This window comes from Scyliorhinus canicula, chromosome 17, assembly GCF_902713615.1.
Source record: "Scyliorhinus canicula chromosome 17, sScyCan1.1, whole genome shotgun sequence".
Taxonomy (NCBI): domain Eukaryota; kingdom Metazoa; phylum Chordata; class Chondrichthyes; order Carcharhiniformes; family Scyliorhinidae; genus Scyliorhinus; species Scyliorhinus canicula.
Genome location: NC_052162.1, coordinates 61,144,002 through 61,164,514, shown reverse-complemented (window position 1 = coordinate 61,164,514; position 20,513 = coordinate 61,144,002). Strand labels below are relative to the sequence as shown.

The following is a 20,513-nucleotide window of genomic DNA, read 5'->3' as shown; positions in this document are numbered from 1 at the left end:
AACTCACCTCCTGACTCCCCAAAGACTGTCCACCATCTACAAGGCACAAGTCAGGAGTGTAATGGAATACTCCCCACTTGCCTAGATGAGTGCAGCTCCAACAACACTCAAGACGTTCGACACCATCCAGGACAAACCCGTCCGCTTCATTGCTCCTCCTTCCACAAACATTCAAACCCTCCACCACCGGCAAACAGTGGCAGCCTTATGTACTATCTGCAAGATGCACTGCAGTAACTCACCAAGGTTCCTTAGACAGCACCTACCAAACCCACGACCACAAGCATCTCGGAGGACTAGAGCAGCAGATACCTGGAATCTCACCATCTGGAGGTTCCCCTCCAAGTCACTCACCACCCTGACTTGGAAATATATCGCAGTTCCTTCGCTGTTACTGGGACAAAATCCTGGAACTCCCTCCCTAACAGCACAGTGGGTGTACCTACACCTGAAGGATTGCTGCGGTTCAAGAAGGCAACTCACCACCACCACCTTCTAAAGTGCAACTAGGGATGGGCAATAAATACTGGCATAACTAGCAACACCCACATCCCGCAAATTAATAATTAAAAAAATTAGCCTTGCCAAAATCTAGAATCTAGTAACTATGCTAAGTTGTTAAAATTGGATTTAATCATATTATGATTGTGATATGAATGTCCTCCTCCTATTAGATTGAGTAACTCTGCCTGCCTCATTATTCATTACTAAATCTAGTGTGACCTGTCTTCTCGCTGGTTCTGGAACGTCTTGATCCAGAAAGTATCTTGATTGCATTCAAGGAATTCATCACCTCTTTGACTCGAGATACTCTGCTCTTTTTGTATGAAAATTGAAGTCTCTTATTAAAACTTTGCTTTTGTTACAAGCTTCTCCAATCTCTGAATTAATACATTCTGCCACTTCATTACTGTTATTAGCAGGCTTGAAGACACTCGCATTTCAGTGAAGTGCTTTCCTATTCTAAGCCTAAGAATCTCCATTGATTGCTTTCTATATAGAACATAGAACAGTACAGCACAGAACAAGCCCTTCGGCCCTCGATGTTGTGCCGAACAATGATCACCCCACTTAAACCCACGTAACCCGTATACCCGTAACCCAACAATCCCCCCATTAACCTTACACTACGGGCAATTTAGCATGGCCAATCCACCTAACCCGCACATCTTTGGACTGTGGGAGGAAACCGGAGCACCCGGAGGAAACCCACGCGCACACGGGGAGGACGTGCAGACTCCACACAGACAGTGACCCAGCCGGGAATCGAACCTGGGACCCTGGAGCTGTGAAGCATTGATGCTAACCACCATGCTACCGTGAGGCCCCAATATCTTCTCTTACTAATGCTGTAATAATGTTTATCAAATTTCCTGTTTTTGTTTCAGAATCCCAGTGTCTGCTATTCAATTTGCTAACTGATTTTTGGTAATAAAGTTTCCTAGACACCAAAAATCATGGCAAATGGTGGCTACAAGTTTTAGACTTAGAGAACCAAGTTCATCTGTGATGGAAATTTACACTTCGATGCAAACGTGCGGCTCCAACAACAAATAACCGAGTATTCAAAGTTCTCAATTTAAGATCCCATTGATAAACATGGTAAGGTGCTGCAACTCAGAGAGGTTAAAAGTCTAAAACTTGGGAAACCTGTGTGTGTGGGGGGAATGTATAACTGTATTCATATAATTCATATAATTAGAGGGCTTTGCAAATAGCATTCCAAGATTACTGATTACTGCTCATTTTGCTGGTAAATGGTTACCATAGTAACACAAGCTGCAATTATCTGTGCATACATGATGATTTGTTTCAAGTCGGTCAGAGTGGATTGAAGAAATCAGTGTGTAAGCTGACAGTTTAGAATAAATTGAAACCTTCTGGGAGAAAATCTATTTTGCAGACTCCATTAAGCCGATTGTAGATAGGTTTATTCATCAACAAGATGTCCTTGTATGTGAACCACTTAAGAATAATTGCAAGAATATCTGTCAGGGCATTTCCAGATGCTGAAAAGATGAACTGCTGAGCATTAGCCAAGGCATCATTCAGCTGAGCAGAAATGCCAGATGGGAAACAATTAAACTGCTTCAGGATGCAAATGAAATCAAAGCAGTGACATACATGCCCAACACTTCATGTTGCAGTGATCTGTAATTCATCACATTGCTTCCCGTCAATATAAATCTTCACATTTATTTAACCCACTCAAATTATATCAATTCATTGACTGTCACAAAATTATTTTTCCATGTTGCAAAACAATATTTTCTCTTTTCCAAAATTTATATATTCTGCCAAAGTAAAATGTGATCAGGAAACTAATTCCTTTCCTTAGTCCAATGTTTCCCTTCCTTTTCTTTTCTGAAAACGCTATTTGGCTCTGGGGACTGTTCCATGAATACAGTTAAACCTCATATCTCATTCATAGAATCCTTATAGTCAGAAGGAGGCTATTTGTCGCATCAAGTTAGCACCGACCCTCCGATAGAGCAGCCTACCTTGGCCCATTCCCATGCCCTATCCCTGCACATTTATCATGGCCAATCCACTGCACTGTGGGAGGAAACCGGAGCAGCCAGAGTAAACACGCACAGACACGGGGAAAATGTGAAAATCCCACCCAGTCACACGAGGCCAGAATTGAACCCTGGTCCCTGGCTTGGTGAGGCAGCTTACCACTGTGCTGCACAAACTGGTCATTCTTCATATGTGAGCCAGACAGCAAAGGAAAGAATTTCTGCTCATGATCAATTGGTGAAAAATGTGCAGAAATTATGCCCCTTTTCCATCCAAACTACTTTTGTATATTCATCACAAAAGAGGGCAATTCTCCAGCCACACTGCACCCAGCACAAATCCTGCTATGTCGGAAGAGCCCTGAAACGGGATTTGCTTCAGGTGCCAAACAGTTTCCAATGTTACTGGCCGGCTCCAGCTGGCATGGTCAAGAAAGGATGAGATATTATCACATGTAATCTGCATCTATTTTAATCTTATTAGTGAGATTAAAGTCAAATGCAGCGCCCCTCCACCCCACTCCCCAAGCGGGAAACCATCCAGGCGCAAATCACTACGACTCCTTAAACCCAGGGACCATGTGCCTCCATGGACTTAGAGGGGGAGCAAGAAGTTGAATGCCCCTCTCCACTTATCTCAAGGGAGTACAAGGGCACAGCAGCCACTAGCCAGATGCCATGAGGGGGGGGGGGGGGGGGGGGGGGGGGGGGGAAGGAGGACCTTCAAGGGAGCCGAGGGCTCGGATTGGGCTGGAGGGGCCAGGTCAGGGGTCTCACCTGGGATGGGGGTCGCTTTGGGTCTGTGAAACCTTGAAATCGCCATTCTTTTTTTTTAATAAACAATGTTATTGAGGTATTTTTGGCATATAAAACAGTGACATTGTATAGTACCGTACAAAAGGAAAAGCAAATAACACATAGTGCAAACCACGACTCCAATCGTGCAAGGACCTGCCCCCTACTCTACACTACCCCCCCCCCCCCGGCTGATGATTAATTCTCCGCGAAGAAGTCAATGAACGGCTGCCATCTCCAGGCGAATCCCGATAGTGAACCACTCAAGGCAAATTTAACCTTTTCTAGACCAAGAAATCTCGCCATGCCCGATAGCCATGCTTCGGTCTTCGGGGGTTTTGAGTCATTCCATGCCAACAGTATTTGTCGGCGGGTACCAGGGAAGCAAAGGCCAAGACATCAGCCTCCTTCTCCTCCTGGACTCCCGGGTCCTCCTACACCCCAAAGATTGGTACCTCAGGACTCATTACCACCCCAGTTTTCAAAACCCGGGACATGATGTCCGTGAATCCCTGCCAGTACCCCCCCCTCCCCCAACTGAGTCTAGGGCACGACCAGAACATGTGCACGTGATTAGCCGGCCCACCGGCGCATCTGGCACACTTGTTCTCCAGCCCGAAAAACATACTCATGTGGGCTCGGTGCAAAACCTTAAACTGGATCAGACAGCCTGGCACACTTTGCGGTCGTGTTTACTGTGCCCAGAGATTCTGCCCAAATACCGTCCTCCATCTCCCCCCCCCCCCCCCCCCCCCCCCTCCCCCCCCCGAGCTCTTCTTCCCACTTAAGCTTCAGATCATCAGTCTGTGTATCCTCTGCTCCCATTAGTTCTTTGTAAATATCTGAGACTCCACCCTCACCTACCTCTCCCCTAGAAATGACCCTGCCCTGCCTCCCCTTTGGCGGGAGGCGTGGGAAGGACGGCACCAGTCTGCGCACAAAATCCCACACCTGTAAGTATCTAAAGTCATTCCCTCCCACCAGCCCGAACTTCTCTTCCAACACCCTCATGATCGGAAAACTTCCTTCCAGGAACAAATCACCCACCCTCACAATCCCCACCCTCCGCCACAGTCGATACCCACCGTCTATGTTCCCCGGGGCAAATCGGTGATTGCCGCAGATTGGGATCCATACCGATGCTCTCACATCCCCAATGAAATCGGCTTTCTTTCATGTTGAACACCTCATAACAGGGGAAAGCACTGAAATCCTCTCAGGACATTTTGCAGCTTATTTCTTGCAGAAGCATTTCACTGCCCTTGAAGTTTCAATAGGCTCTGTGGGTTCAATGCTGCAGTGTGCCTTCTTTAATCCCTTTGTACATGATTGTTTACATTGAATTTCACACACCATTGCCTTTTGATTGACAGCTGAAGGTGGCATCAAAGGAGGGATTAGCTTTGCTTGTTATTATAGCACTGCATGATTCATTGATTCCGAAGTACTTCCCAGCAAGACCAGGTGGTCTGAAAAGCACGCCTGCAATGAAGGTATTTTCCACCACATAAACAGCTAGCATCACTCAGGCATCAACGGCAAGGGTTCCTCAACAAGGGCCTTCTCACAGCCATTGTTGAATTCTCGCGATAGGCATGATATTCATGCTGGAGCGCTCAGAGACCTTTGTAACCTGGATGGTCAGGGACATGGCTCGACAGGGCCCCGGCAGAAACAACAAGGGAGTCAGGGGCAGTGCCTGGTGAGAAGGGACAGGGGGTCTTTGCCAGCAAGAAGGGAAGGGGCTGTAGGTTTATCCTGAGATTGCGACGCACTTTTAAAACAGCGCCCCGATCTTGGAGGACCCAGCCTTGCCTGTGTCTTCGGATCCCACACATCACATTTCCAACGTGATCATCCCTTGCTCCAAAAAATGGTAAGATCGCGTGGGGATATGTGCCGGAACAGCCGACGTGATTCACACTGGTTTTCTCATCTGAATCGACAAGTTATTTTTGGGGAGAATTCTGCCCACAATCTCCCATGAACATCACTGGCTGGTGTTTTAAATTGTGATTAAAAATAAAATTCACGGAGTGTGGGCACCGTTGCAATTTATTGCCCATCTCCAAATTCACTGAAGATGTTGGTGCGCCACCTTCTTTAACTGGTGCAGTCCATGTGATTTAGTTGCACCCACAGTGCTGTTTGGAAGGGAGTTCAGCATTTTGATCCAGTGACAGTGAAGGAACAGCAATATATTTACAAGTTTTGATGGTGTGGCTTGGAGGTAATTTGCAGGTGGTGGAGTTCCCATGCATCTGCTGTCCTTGGCCTTCTAGGTGGTAGAGATTGCAGGTTTGGAAGGTGCTGTTGAAGGAGCTTGGTGAGTTGCTGCAGTATATCTTGGAGATGGTACACACTGCTGCCGCTGTACACAGTGATGAAGGGAGTGAATGGAGCACCAATCACGTCAGCTGCTTTGTCCTGGATGGTGTCAAGTTTCTCCAGTGTTGTTGGAGCTGCACTTATCCAAGCAAGTGGAGAGTGTTCCATCACACTCCTGACTTGGGGGACAGGCTTCGTGGTGTCAGGAGGTCAGTTACTTGATGCAGAATTTCCAGCCTCTTGTAGCAAATTATATGGTAGATCCAGTTCAGTTCCTGGTTAACGGTAACCTCCAGGCTGTTGATAGCGGGGGGGAATTCAGTGATGGCAATGCATTAAATATCAAAGGAAGATGGTTAGTTTCTCTTTTGTTGGAGTTGGCCAATGCCTGGTACTTGTGTTGTTACTTGCCACTTATCAGCAAAAGCCTGAATGTTGCCCAGGTCCTGCTGCATATGTATAGCCAACTCAGATGGCTACCTGCAAAGGACCATGGGAATTATGACCAACCCAGGACTCAGACACACTCACAGCTTGTGTGTATATTTCCAACCCAGATAGCTAGATGCGATCATAACCCCCGCTCGTTTGCATTCTAATGGCCCATTTCCCCAGAACAAAAGGACTGTACTCAGGTAACCGATACAGATGTAGATTAACCAGCGCCACTTCGTTTGCTAAGAAAGTCCAAACAGCCAGGTCAATGACTGCTCAGGACAAGCACAGCCATTAAGGCACCCGCCCCTTTATTGGCCAAAATCGAAGGCAGTGATCGAAGCCTGTCAAATTATTGGGTCCAAAGCTAAGGAGCGCCCCAAAGAGCGCGAAATCCCTGAAGGATAAAAAGAGACACAGCCACCTGTTCGGTCTATCTTGGCCCGGCCTACGCCTAAAACCAAGTGTAGCATTACGACCAGAAGACAAGTTCAAGACCAACGATCGTTACCAGATGGACGAGCCCAGCAGAAATGAAGCCACTTCCTCTGCCCAGCCACGCAAGATCCGAGCAAAGGCCTTGTTCATCTGCAAAGAGCTGGTAGCCCTAAAGTTAAGTATAGGTTAATGTAGTTGTTAGGTGTAGTTTAACTTGTAGTGTTTTATGTTGCCTGTCGAAGTAATCCTTGTGTGTAAATAAACTATGTTTGAACTTGAACTGACTAACTGGTTGTTTGGTCTTTGATCGATATCCGGTAAAGCCTTGTGGTGGTATCATTGATACCTGGCGACTGTGAAAAGCAATATCATTAATAACTGCCATATCTAGTTAATTTGGCAACATTATTGGTGCCGATTGGTGGGATAGTATTCCACTCATTGGTGACTCTGGTGCCGATTCGCAACTGCTTTAGTATCGGAGGAATCACGAATGGTGCTGAACATGGTGCAATCATCAGTGAACATCCCCATTGTGACCTTTTGATGGTGAAGCAGCTGAAGATGGTTGGGACCTAGGACACTACCCTGAGGAACTCCTGCAGCAATGTCCCAGACTGAGATGATTGATCTCAAACAACCACACCCATCCTCTTTTGTGCTATGTGTGACTCCCACCAGTGGAGAGAAGTGGGGGGGGGTAATTCCTATTGACTCTAGAATTCCATGATGCCACCTTGATATCAGGGCATTCACTCCCACCTCATGCGTTCAGCATTTTAGTCCATGTTTAGACCGGACTGCAATGAAGTCAGGGGCGGAGTCGACCTGGCAGAACCCAAACTGAGAGTCAAATGAGCAAGGTTGGCTAAGTGCCACTTGACAGCACTATTTTTTTTTAATGTTGCTTTTGAAATCTTCTTTTGACACATTTAAGAGTAGTAACTTGGTGCAGTTTGATTAATAATAGGTTTGATTAAAACACTTAGCATTTCAATCAGTCTTAATCCACCACCATAGTCCCAGATGACATAAGCTGCTTTCCTCTTTGAGAGGGAGAGCTGACTGGTGGTGATTTAACTTGAGTATCACCACACCTCAGGATAGAGGCAAGGTTGAAAAGGCAGGGCCTTCATGATGAATAAACTCAGCGGGTACAGGGATTGAACTGTTGGCCTTGCTCTGCATCATAAACTAGCTGTCCAGTTATCTGAGCTAAACTGGCTCGGGGTATACCCAACATGAACAAAGAAACGTACAGCACAGGAACTTGCCCTACGACTCCCCAAGCTTGCGCTGACCATGCTGCCTGTCTAACCTAAAACCTTCTACACTGCCGGTCTGTATACCTTTATTTCCATCCTATTTATGTATTTGTCTACGCCTCTTGAATATCACCATCGTACCCGTTTCCACCACCTCCTCTGGCAACGTGCTCCTGGCACCCAGTACCCTCTGTGTAAAAAGTCTTGCCTCGCACATCTCTTTTAAACTTTGCCCCTCGGCACCTTAAATCTATGTCCCCTAGTAATTAACTCTTCCACCCTGGGAAAAAGCTGATGATCGACTCTGTCCATGCCCCTCATAGTTGTGTGGCCTTCTATCAGGTCACCCCTCAGTCGTTCCAGTGAGATAAACAGAGTTTATCCAACCTCTCCTCATAGCTAATGCTCTCCACCTTGGAAAACCTTTCCCCTACCCTCTCCAATGCCTCCACATCCTCCTGGGACTGTGACAACCATAATTAATTATGGTTATATTATTATTAATAATAGCTTATTGTCACAAGTAGGCTTCAATGAAGTTACTGTGAAAAGCCCCTAATTGCCATATTCCGACACCTGTTGACCCTTTGTCAAAGCTAAAAGACATAGAAAGTGGGACATTTTTATACTGTGGGGTGAGAGAATGAACGATGAGTCATAGCCACAGAAACCAAGGGAACAGAATGCTAATAGCTACAGAAACGAGGGGAAAGAGTGCTAATAACCACAGAAACCAAGGGAACAGAGTGCTAATGGCAGTCCCCAGAGAGAACAAAGGGGGTGAAAGGCCAAACAGCACAGAAACTAAATCAGAGGGTAAACTGTGACGGATGTAGATTGGGGGGAGGGGAAGGGGAAGTAAAGGGGAGAAAAGGTAAGGACAGGGATATATAAGAAAGAAATGGGTAAAGACAGTTAAAATGAACTGGGCTGAAAACAAAGGGGTTGAGGTGGGTTAGAGCTAATCATTTGAAGTTGTTGTCGTCGATGTTGAGACTGGAAGGCTGTAGCGTGCCTAACGGAAGATGAGATGTTCCTCCTCCAGTCTGTGTTGAGCTCACTGGAACATTGCAGCACGCCAAGGACAGACATATGGGCATGGGAGGAGGGTCTTGTGATAAAATGGCAAGCAACAGGAAGGTCAGGATCCTGAATGCGCACAGACCGAAGGTGCTCAGCAAAGTGATCACCCAGTCTGCGTTGGTCTCTCTGAAATAGGAGGCCACATTGGGAGCAGCGAATGCAATAGAACAAATTGAAAGAGGTGCAAGTGAAACGCTGCTTAACCTGGAATGAGTGTTTTGGGTCTGGGATGTTAAGCATGGAAGAGGTAAAGGGGCAGGTGTTACACCTTCTGCGATTGCATGGGAAGGCCCCATGGGTGATGGGAGAGGCGTTGGGTATGGTGGAGGATTGGACTAGATTATCTCGGAGGATACGGTCTCTGCAGAATGCTGAGGAAGTGAAAAGATGTATTTGGTGGTGGCATCACGCTGGAGTTGGCGAAAATGGTGGAGGATTATGCTTTGCATATGGAGGCTAGTAGGGTGAGATGTAAGAAGGAGGAAGACTCTATCCTTGTTCTGAGAGGGAGGGGAGGGGCGAGGGTAGTGCTGCGGGAGATGGACCGCACACTTTTGAGGGCCCTGTCAATAACTGCTGGTGGGAAATCACGGTTGAGGAAGAAGGAACACATTTTCAAAGAACCGTTTTGGAAAGTGGTAACAATGGAACAAATGTGATGAAGGTAAAGGAGCTGAGAGAAAGCTGTGGAGTCCTTACAGGGTGTAGGGTGCAAAGAGCTGTAATCCAGATGGAAGGTTCTATACGGCTGCAGCATGAGTTGCCAATTTATATACTCAATGCCCCGGTCAATGAAGGTAAGCGTGCCGTATGCCTTATTGACTACCTTCTCCACCTGTGTTGCCACTTTCAGTATCCTGCGGACCTGTACATCCAGAGCTCTCTGCCTGTCAATACTCCTAAGGGTTCTGCCATTTAGTGTATATTTCCCACTTATTAGACCTTCCAAAATGCATTACCTCACATTTGTCCAGATTAAATTCCAACCGATCTATATCCTCTGACAATCCTCATCACTATCTACAATTCCACCAACCTTTGTGTCATCCGCAAGCTTACTAATCAGACCAGTTATATTTTCCTCCAAATCATTTATATATATGACAAACAGCCACAGGTCAGCACTGATCCCTGCGGAACACAGTTAGTCACAGCCTTCTATTCAGATAAGCACCCTTCCACTGCTACCCTCTGTTTTCTATGACCGAGCCGGTTCTGTATCAATGTTGCTAGCTCACCTAGGATTCCATGTGACTTCACCTTCTGTATCAGTCTGCCATGAGGGACCTTATCAAAGGCCTTACTGAAGTCCATGTAGATAACATCCACTGCCCTACCATCATCAAACATCTTCATCACTTCCTCAAAAAACTCGATTAAGTTAGAGGCATGACCTCCCCTTCACAAAACCATGCTGCCTCTCGCGAATACGTCCACTTGCTTCCAAATGGGTGTAAATCCTGCCTCGAAGAATCCTTTCCAATAATTTCCCTACCACTGACGCAAGGCATACCAGCCTGTAATTTCCTGGATTATCCTTGCTACCCTTCTTAAACAAAGGAACAGCGTTAGCGTTAGTTATTTGGCAGTCGTCTGGGACCTCACTGCAGCAGTGAGGTTACAAAGATTTTTGTCAAGGCTCCAGCAATTTCCTCCTTTGTCTTCCTCAGTATTCTGGGGTATATCTGATCAGGCCCAGGGGACGTATCTACCTTAATGTGTTTCAAGACGCCCAATACCTCCTCCTTTTTGATCTCAATGTGACCCAGACTATCTACACACCCTTCCCCAGACTCATTATCCACCAAGTCCTTGAAACACATGCACTTCAGTCCTACTGTGTTCAGCATCATCATTCAGCCAAATACCATCTTTACCTAAAATCTGCATGTGACTTTCTGGCAGGAATCCGTGAACAGCAATAAAATAGGACCATAGTCAATTTCCCTCCATTGTTTTTTGCAACCAGGGCTTCTGATACCATTACCTATAAGTGAGATGACCTAACTCAGCACAGAGTAGAGATTCAACTAGGCCCAACACACACTGAACAACACAACCATAAATTGAGCCATGAGAATCTCATAACTAATTATCTACTGTTTTGTTAATTATACCTGTTCATTCTTATATTTGCTTTAGAAAATCAGAACACTACCAGTAATACTTCACTAATTGAATACAAAGATACATTTATAAATTTGTCATGGTAAGATAGGTCAGGGTTGTATCTGGAAAAAGTGGCCTGGTCCGGTGACCAGAAAGACAGGTGAAATGAAAATCGCTTATTGTCACGAGTAGGCTTCAATGAAGTTACTGTGAAATGCCCCTAGTCGCCACATTCCGGCGCCTGTCCGGGGAGGCTGGTACGGGAATCGAACCGTGCTGCTGGCCTGCATTAAAAGCCAGCGATTTAGCCCAGTGAGCTAAACCAGCCCCTGGTTGCAACCTCATCGTGACGGGTCACGGGTTCTGACCGGATTTTATGATGTTTGTGCAATTAATTGCCAGTAGGCAAGGCTTGTGGTCTTTTAAGGGATGAGGTTCCACATCAGTGACAGCTGCAAGATGCCCTTACGGCCCTTAAAGGACAGTGGGCAGGTTATTCGCCACCTTCTCCAGCATTGGTTAAATGCCAGCAGCAGCAGGGTGACTGGCATGCCATCCCCTGCCGTCGCACCCAATTTTAAATCCATCATGCCTGGGGCCCTGTAAAATCCAGGCCAGTATTACAAATGGATCCAAAAAAAAAAAAAAATGTGTGGGCAGAAGTTCCAGGTCTCCACATCAATATCATCTTTAACAATCAATTTTTCTTGACTTTTTATTCGCAAAGGCCACAGGGGATGTGTGATAAAAAGTTTCGCAACTGCATTTATGAGTATATTTTTTCCATTATAAATTTCTACGTCCATATTTATAATAGGAATGGCGTGTATAAGCTCATCATGCCATAATTATTTTCAATCCCAGCGATGGCACTACAGCACCATTATGAGTGGGAGGCATAAATGCCTTGCTTGAATTAGTGTAATAGCCTCCTCGTCAGTGAAGGCATAATTTTGTCTAAGTGCAACACTTGATTTTAATTCCCTTTTACAGGAAACTGACTAGTATTTTATAGATGGAAAATCTATCATATACCCTTCAACTAATTTTGGATATACTGGAATTTGGTAGAATATGATTTATATATTGTAAAGATACTTTGCAGGATTTAGGAGAATATGATCTGTGTAGTCCAGTTCTTTACTGAATATATCTAGGAAATTTGGCAATGCAATGAAGGAAATGGATAAGTATGGTGAAAGAATGAAAGGGGCGAAAAGAGTTTTCTGGCACATGCCATAATCTGTAGCATTGCCATGGAGTTAGCTCTGTGACTGTAGTTCAGTGCCTCAGAACGGAAACACACCTTCCTAATCCAGCAGGCTGTTTTTCATTCACTGATGGCTTTTGATTTTTTTTATGCAACTACCATCTTAATCCACTGAAATATATTTTTGAAGTTGTCCAAACAATTTGATTTTCTTTCAGTATTTTATGCAGTAGGTCTTCCATCATGTTAGGAAGTAAAGCCAACCATATCAACCACAAGGTGAAAGCACTCAGATCAAAAGAAAAATAGCGAATGCCAGAAATCTGAACTAAGATAGAACATTCTTGAAAGACATCAAACAATTTGATTTTCTTTCAGTATTTTGCAAATAGATCTGGTTATTTTAAAGTAATATTTTTTAAAAATGTACATGCTCCACATTAAAGGCAAGAAACAAATTTGTGCAGTAGGTCTTCCATCATGTTAGGAAGTAAAGCCATATCAACCACACGGTGAAAGCACTCAGATCAAAAGAAAAATATCGAATGCCAGAAATCTGAACTAAGATAGAACATTCTTGAAAGACATCAAAGATAGCTTTTTTATAATTCTGAACTAAGATAGAACATTCTTGAAAGACACCAAAGATAGCTTTTTTATAATGCATGTGATTTTGGTTCTTACTTTGTTGTAAATAAAATGGAGTTGGATATCGGAGGTCAGGCTTCTCTTTGATTAGCTAACTGGGTGAAACAAATTGAAGTATTTGAAGGTGCTGCACACATTTGCATGGACCATGTAATCATAGCACAATATATCCAAGAAGGGAGCCATTTGGCCAATCGTATTTGTGCTATCTTAATATCCATCAAATAAATCCTGCTCTTTCCCTTAGCCTAGTAAATTTTTCATTTCCAAGTATTTATTCAATTCCCTTTGAAAGCCATAATTCAATTTACTTCCACCACCATTACAGGCAGCGCAATCCAGATCATAAATTATGTAAAACTGCTTCCTCGTGTTGCCTTTGGTTCTTCTACCAACTACCTTAAATGTGGGTCTTTGGGCTGACCCTTCTACCACTGGCAAAAAAATTCAACTTTTTAAACTTTATTCAACCAAAACAGCTCCAAGATTTTGAGCACATATCAAAGCTACCTTCTTTGCTGCATGATTTGGAGATGCCGGCTTTGGACTGGGGTGGGTACACTAAGAAGTCTTACAACATCAGTTTGAAGTCCAACGGGTTTATTTGGAATCACTAGCTTTCAGAACACAGCTCCTTCATCAGGTGAATAAAGAGGTGGGTTCCACAAACACATATATAGACAAAGTCAATGATAAAAGATGACACTTTGAATGCGAGTCTTTGCCTGTAATTAAGTCTTTACAGATCCAAACGGTGCGACTGGAGAGACGGATAATCACAGGTTAAAGAGGTGTGAATTGTCCTGGCTTGAGACAATTCCGTTAGATAGCTGGATGGTTCTCGGTGCCTGCTACCGCTAAACATGCCATTCAGCTGACTGAAAGGTGCCCAGTACTGCAACAACAAGAGGGGAATCTCCCTGCTGAGCACTGTGGGAGAAGTGGGCCATGCTGGATTGGATTGGATTGGATTTGTTTATTGTCACGTGTACTGAGGTACAGTGAAAAGTATTTTTCTGCAAGCAGCTCAACAGATCATTCAGTACATGGAAGAAAAGGGAATTAAACAAAATTCAAGAAAATACATGAGAATACATAATAGGGCAACACAAGATATACAATGTAACTACATAAGCATTGGCATCGGTTGAAGCATACAGGGTGTAGTGTTAATGAGGTCAGTCAATAAGAGGGTCATTTAGGAGTCTGGTGACAGTGGGGAAGAAGCTGTTTTGAGTCTGTTCGTGCGTTTCTCAGACTTCTGAATCTCCTGCTCGATGGAAGAAGTTGGAAAAGTGAGTAAGCCGGGTGGGAGGGATCCTTGATTATGCTGCCCGCTTTCCCCCGGCAGCAGGAGGTGTAGATGTTGCCATGTTTCTGGCATTCGCTACTTTTCTTTTGATCTGAGTGCTTTCACCTTGTGGTTGATATGGTTGGCTTTACTTCCTAATATGATGGAAGACCTACTGCATAAATTGTGGATCTTCAGAACTCGAAGATCCACAACTGATATGATCTCAGCCCAGCAGCTTCAAGAGAAATGCCATGTTCAGACCACCATATCGCACCTTCATCAATATAACCAAAGCATTCAACGGAGCGGAAGCGGTCCATTTAAGCTGTTCGGAAAAACTGGTTGCTCTCCCAAGTTGTGTGATCTTCTCTTTCCAAGACAACATGATGGATAAGATCGGCTATGATGAGTTAACATCAGAATATTTTGAGATCAGCAGTGGGGTCAAACAGGGTTGCATTCTGCCATGCCATTGGGCAGCACGGTAGCATAGTGGTTAGCATAATTGCTTCACAGCTCCAGGGTCCCAGGTTCGATTCCGGCTTCGGCCACTGTCTGTGCAGAGTCTGCACATTCTCCCCGTGTGCGCATGGGTTTCCTCCGGGTGCTCCGGTTTCCTCCCACAGTCCAAAGATGTGCAGGTTAGGTGGATTGGCAATGCTAAATTGTCCTTAGTGTTCAAAATTGCCCTTAATGTTGGGTGGGGTTATTGGGTTATGGGGATAGGGTGGAGGTGTGGGCTTGGGTATGGTGCTCTTTCCAAGAGCTGGTGCAGACTCGATGGGCCGAATGGCCTCCTTCTGCACTGTATATTCTATGATTCTTTGACATATTTTCTTTGTTTTCATATTCCTTTGGTCATCTACAGAGGGTATCTACTTAGATATCCGAAGCAATGGAATGTTGATCATAATTTTCCTTCTGTGATCCTGGGGCACAAAAGTTAACACTAGAGACTAAACAACTTTGCGCCAATCAGAGATTAAATTGGGATCTCCCTGATCTCTATGCCTTAATGCAACCATAGGTGTTGCTTTTAACAACTGCGCATTCAGGCAAATTAGCAAATGGATTTTAGTGTGGATAATTATAGAGTAATGCTTACAGGTAATTTTACAGTAAGTAATTTTATCGAATGTTCTTACTGTGGTTCGTCAGATCTTTCAGGAGTTGATGTGGATAGAATCCATGATGGGGCATATGTATATGAAACAAACCAGCTCAATGGCCCAAAAGACCCTTCTTATTCCATTTGTTGCACAGATAATGGTCAAGACCTTTAGCCACGTGGCAGCACTGGTAAAGGTCCAAAAAAGGTGTTGTGTAGTGCCCCTGCAATTGGTGAATCTTTCACTGTGCTTTACTGGTGTGCTGCTTGCTGCTCTCTCGCAAATTACTGACTCAATTCAAACGAGGCCCAAGATGCAATATTGGGGGTTGCTCAGACCTCGCCATTCAGGCAGAGAGAATATTCTCTGTGGCTGAATTTTCAAGCTAAAAGTCTTAACTTAATATTTCATAGGAACAGCTACAGAGATACACACTATTAAAACACTGCATGCTATATTCCAAAAAAAAAAATCATGCTTAAAAGCTTGCAACAAAGGAATTTTTCCCCCCCAATTTTGGGGGCTACAACTTAAAAAAAAAAAACTGGTAATGTGAAAAGCAGGACTGGATATCAATAGAAGAAACAAAACAAGTGATGTGGTAACTTATGTCTTCCAGAAAATCTTACTTTATATACAAGAAATTGTTTTGAAATGCGGTTGCTAAGTAGACAAATAAGGACAATCATTTTGTATTCGAGCAAGGAAATGATTGACCAGTTAATCTGCTTTTAGTCACGTTGAAGGGAAATAATGCTTATGAGGACACATATTAGTGCGTCGAGTCTTTAACCACCATCTAGACCATTGGACTGGGACTGGACCCACAATCTTGTAACTCAACTGTGGAAGTGCTATCATTGTTCTAATCTGACATCAGTTACCTCTTCCAAGTGCAATGGTCCAAAGCTTCATAATAAAATTATTTTCATGGAAATTAAAGTTGACGAATAGTGTAATTATCATAGACTTAGGAACATTTTGATTGGATATGCATGCAACCATAGAATGGTATATTACAGAAAGAAATCATTCAGCTTAGAGTCTGTGCCACTCTTTAAAAGAATAGTCGAGTTAACCTCACTCCCCCATTCCCTAAATATTGTTCTTCTTGAATTTATCCAACTTTCTTCTGAAGGCTATTTTCCACATGCATCATCCTATTAGGCAGTGCATTTGAAATCATAACGTAAAAAAGCTTTTCTTAATGTCACGCCTTGAGAGGTATTTTGCCAATCACTTTAATCGGTGTCTTTTTATCGACTCTTCAGCCATTGGAAAATGTTTCAATGATTTTAAATGCCTCATCAAATCTCCTCCTTGCATTCTCTATTCTAATGAGAAGCAACTTCACCTTCTCCGGTCTATCCAAGTAACTGTATTCCTTAGCACCGAAACCACTGTAGTAAATTTCTTCTGTATCCATTCTGTCAAGAGTGGTGCTTGGAATTGGACACATATCTGTAGCTAGAGTTAAACTAGTATTTTATATAGGTTTAGAATAACTTCCTGCCTATGGTACTGAACTCTTTTTATAAACCTCAGGATCCCATATTCTTCATTGACCGCTTTGTTACCTTGTTTTGTCACGTTCAATGATTTGTGCACAAATGTACCCAGGTCTCTTTTCCGCACCCGCTTTAAAAGTGTACCATTTGTCTTGTACTGTCTCTCCTCAATCTTCCTACCAAAATGCATTACTTCAAACGTCTCTACACTGAATTGCCTCTGTCACTCGTCCAGCTATTCCACCAACCTATGCTCTTGATGTCTGTTCCCATCTTTCTCACTATTTACAAAAATTCCAGGATTTGTCTCATCTGCAAATATGAAAAAAAATTGAAATCAAGTCCAAGGCATCAAGGAATATTGAAAGCACGGGTCTTAGTACTGAATAAAGGGAACATTCATTGTAATTTCCCTCTGCTCTGAAATCCAGCCATTGCCATAATTTTGTTTTCTTTGCTCAATTTTATACACAGGCTGCAACTGCTCCCAATAGGGGGACTTAGCTTTGGAATTTGATCCCTAAACCTCTGCGCCCAACTCTCCTTCAAGATCCTCCTAAAAACCTCCCCTTTCACCAAGCTTGAGACCATCCATCCAATATCATTTGGCTCAGTGTCATGTTTTGTCTGCTTACAGTCCCTGAAGTGTTTTGAAGGTGAAATATAAATACAACTTGTTGCTAAATGTGATGAGTGCTCTTCACGATCTGCAAGATTCAGGTATGACTGCACTGTTCACGTAATGAACGCAAGAACACAATAATTAGGAAGACTAGGTCTTTCAGCATCTGCCTGAATTTTAAAAATTGAGCGACAATATATGTTAGAATTTTACATTATTTCTGCAGCTCATACCTGCTTCATCTGTTATTTTGTTCTCTGGCATTTCTTCCATATCATCATCAGACATCTCCATTTCTTCTTCACGTCGAATGCTCATGAGTTCATCATTATGGATGTTACGAATTTCCTGAGAATGTGGATAGAGGCTTTTGGTTGATTTCACAAGGAGTACTTCACAAGCAAAAAATGGTTGGTATACCACTGACCTATACCTGCCACTTTGTATGTTTTCTGTAAATTTACAGAGAACTAAGGGTCCAATTTTCAAAATGTTTGCTACTTTGGAAAACAATACACCCAGATTAAATTTCAAATCTGAAAAATGTAGAGCAAAATTTGTGAAGTTTAAAGAAAAACAATTAAAGAAAGTGAGTGTTAACACAGACCACAAACATTCATATGATCACATTGTAATGTTAAAAATTTTAAAAAGTAGATGTTATGATGACTGTTAACAGCTAAATAATTATGTAAAAATCGTTTAGGTTATTCAAAACTGTTATTCAGCACAGTGATTTCATAATGCTTCTCGACAAGATATTTTAAGGTTGGTAAACTTCAGTCTCTTTAAAGGAATGGGTATCAGATTCTGAGAATCTTTTATATAATTAATACAGTTTTGTTAAACAGCAAAGCATAATAAAAGAACAAACCATTAAGAAATTGTTCTTTGTTCCGCCTTTAGAATGAGATATATGATATACCATGTTGAGCAGTTACTTAAACTCACTTGACTTTTTGCCCCTAAAGAGTACAAATTCAGCTTGGAGCTGCTCTTCATTACTCTAATTTTACATATAAATTTAATTTGTGTGCAGTCCTTCAGCAGTTGTGCTTTACTCCTTAGGGATAGGTGGACAATCTGCTTACCGCACATTCCTTTGGTCAAGAAACCTGGTACACCCTATATCTTCCTAAAGATGCCTCTGAACTTCTGCAGATTATATATGTTATAGAAAATAAGCTTACCTTTGATGTACAGGTCATTTTAGAGGAACACAGGTTGATAGCCCCAGAATTAAATGGAATAAAGCAAACCTTACTTTAAAACAATATGGCCACTTTTATGCATTGTAAATTATGCATTTGAGAAATTCCACAATTTGTACTCACCAATTTTCTAGTGCGGATGGGAAGAGCTGACTACGATGGCATTAATTAATTAATTTTCATAGATGAAGATGTGTCTACTTTACTGAGACAGTTTATGGAGATAACATTGACAAGTAAAGACAGATACAGTAAGTCCTCGCTTTGGGTTTCCCCTCCTTTAACTCATGTTTTAACATTGAGGTCTGAAATTCCCGATTTATGTCTTCACTTAAGATCTTGCATCGCTTTGCGTTGTTGTCGCATAGCATTGCTCTATGTTGTTTTGTGTAATTTCACATCGCCATTTTGTGCTGGTTCGCAATAGGATCCTGTGACCTTATTGACACAATCCTGAATTGAGTGCAAGGAGAGTCGTTGATTGCACTCAAAGGACGTAGGATTTCCTTCCCCAAAAACTCTGAAACAAACTTTTCCAAGAATACCTAAATGAATAAAGCTTTTTTGTAAGGAAGACATTGAAGCCTGGGCTGATCATTTCTGTAAAGAAAAGGCCCATCGCTTGATTCTGAAAACTAATTTTAATTTGGAGTCCCAGGTGTGCCTGCTGTGGAGCTATACATCAGATGAGGCAGTGAGGCCATTTTATTTTATAGTCTTTGAGAGAGAGGCACAGCATTTGTTACTGTACAGTAAAATTAGTTTTCTTGCCACAGGATTTGTTTGGATGATAAATACAGGGTGTAATACTTATATTCAAGGAGCCTGGCTCTGCAATTTTCTGATTAATTTTGGAGCCCCAAGTCCGGCCTTTCTTGATCCCTGCAGCAGATGAGGCAGAGAGGCCATTTTAAAGCGAGTGAGAGAGCCAGCATCAAGGTCTAATCCCTCAAAGCCACTGCCACAGAAACACTTTAAGAATGTCCTCAAAGCATCCCTGAAGGGATCAAACATCTGCACCGACTTATGGTGACCGACCAAAATAGGAGAAGGTTCATTTCGAAAGGAACCAAATGCACAGACTTCTTCAGGAACATGCAAAGCAGGCAAAGTCAAGGTGTGGAAGGTGCAAAATTCTCCAAACAGTTCAACTAGCCCCACGTGTGGCAGTCTGCAGATGACGCATTGAAATAATTGAACCCATTGAACTGTAGTGGAAGCAAGTCATCCCCAAACCCAAGGTGCTGCCGAAGGAGAGACTGATACGTGTTATCTAATTTGAATTTATACAGTACTTCTTTTATAGTTAGTGAATTATTTTAGTTTTCACGTTATTACAGATAGGAATGCACTGTATTGCACAATCCAGTATTTCAACATGTACAGAGGTTCTTTTGGACATTTCTCACCGGAAAAAACAAATTTCTGTTTTAATATAATTTCTTATGGGAATCTACAATTCACTTAACATTATTGCACCACCTACAATTCACTTAAGGGTATTTCACTTAAAGTTGCAATGTTTAGGAATGCTACTACAACTAAGTGAGAACTTACTGTATTGCTTAATGTGAAGTATGACAAAGAATGTTTGTGAACATATACCATACCATCTCCAACCACTTAACTGTGGATCTGTCATTACGACATCTGGTAAATAGTCTGAAGAAACTTACCGTAATTGTTATAATCCTCCTGAACATAAGTGTGTTTTTAATTCAATGTGACTGTATTTAAAACAATGCAAATTAATCTTGGGGTTCTTTTCTCTCTCTCGAGTCTTATATTACTCCAAATGAAAACACTAATTTTAAAAGAAAAGCATTTTGGAGGGATGGTGGCACAGTGATTTAGGACCTTTAGAACATGGGATTGTCTGTACTACTGAGAAAAAGGGAATTCCCAATGGACAATGTTGATCCAAAGTAGATTAAATTGT

At 42.8% G+C, this 20,513-nt stretch overlaps 1 protein-coding gene across 1 annotated transcript in view; it reads right to left on the bottom strand.

The window, feature by feature from the left end:
- Positions 1-20,513, bottom strand: part of LOC119952109 (ecto-NOX disulfide-thiol exchanger 2-like) — a 336,912-nt gene that overhangs the window by 40,945 nt on the left and 275,454 nt on the right. The window contains exon 11 of the mRNA XM_038775673.1: positions 17,597-17,711. Coding sequence (XP_038631601.1) covers positions 17,597-17,711 — 115 coding nt within the window. The remainder of the gene's footprint in view (positions 1-17,596; positions 17,712-20,513) is intronic.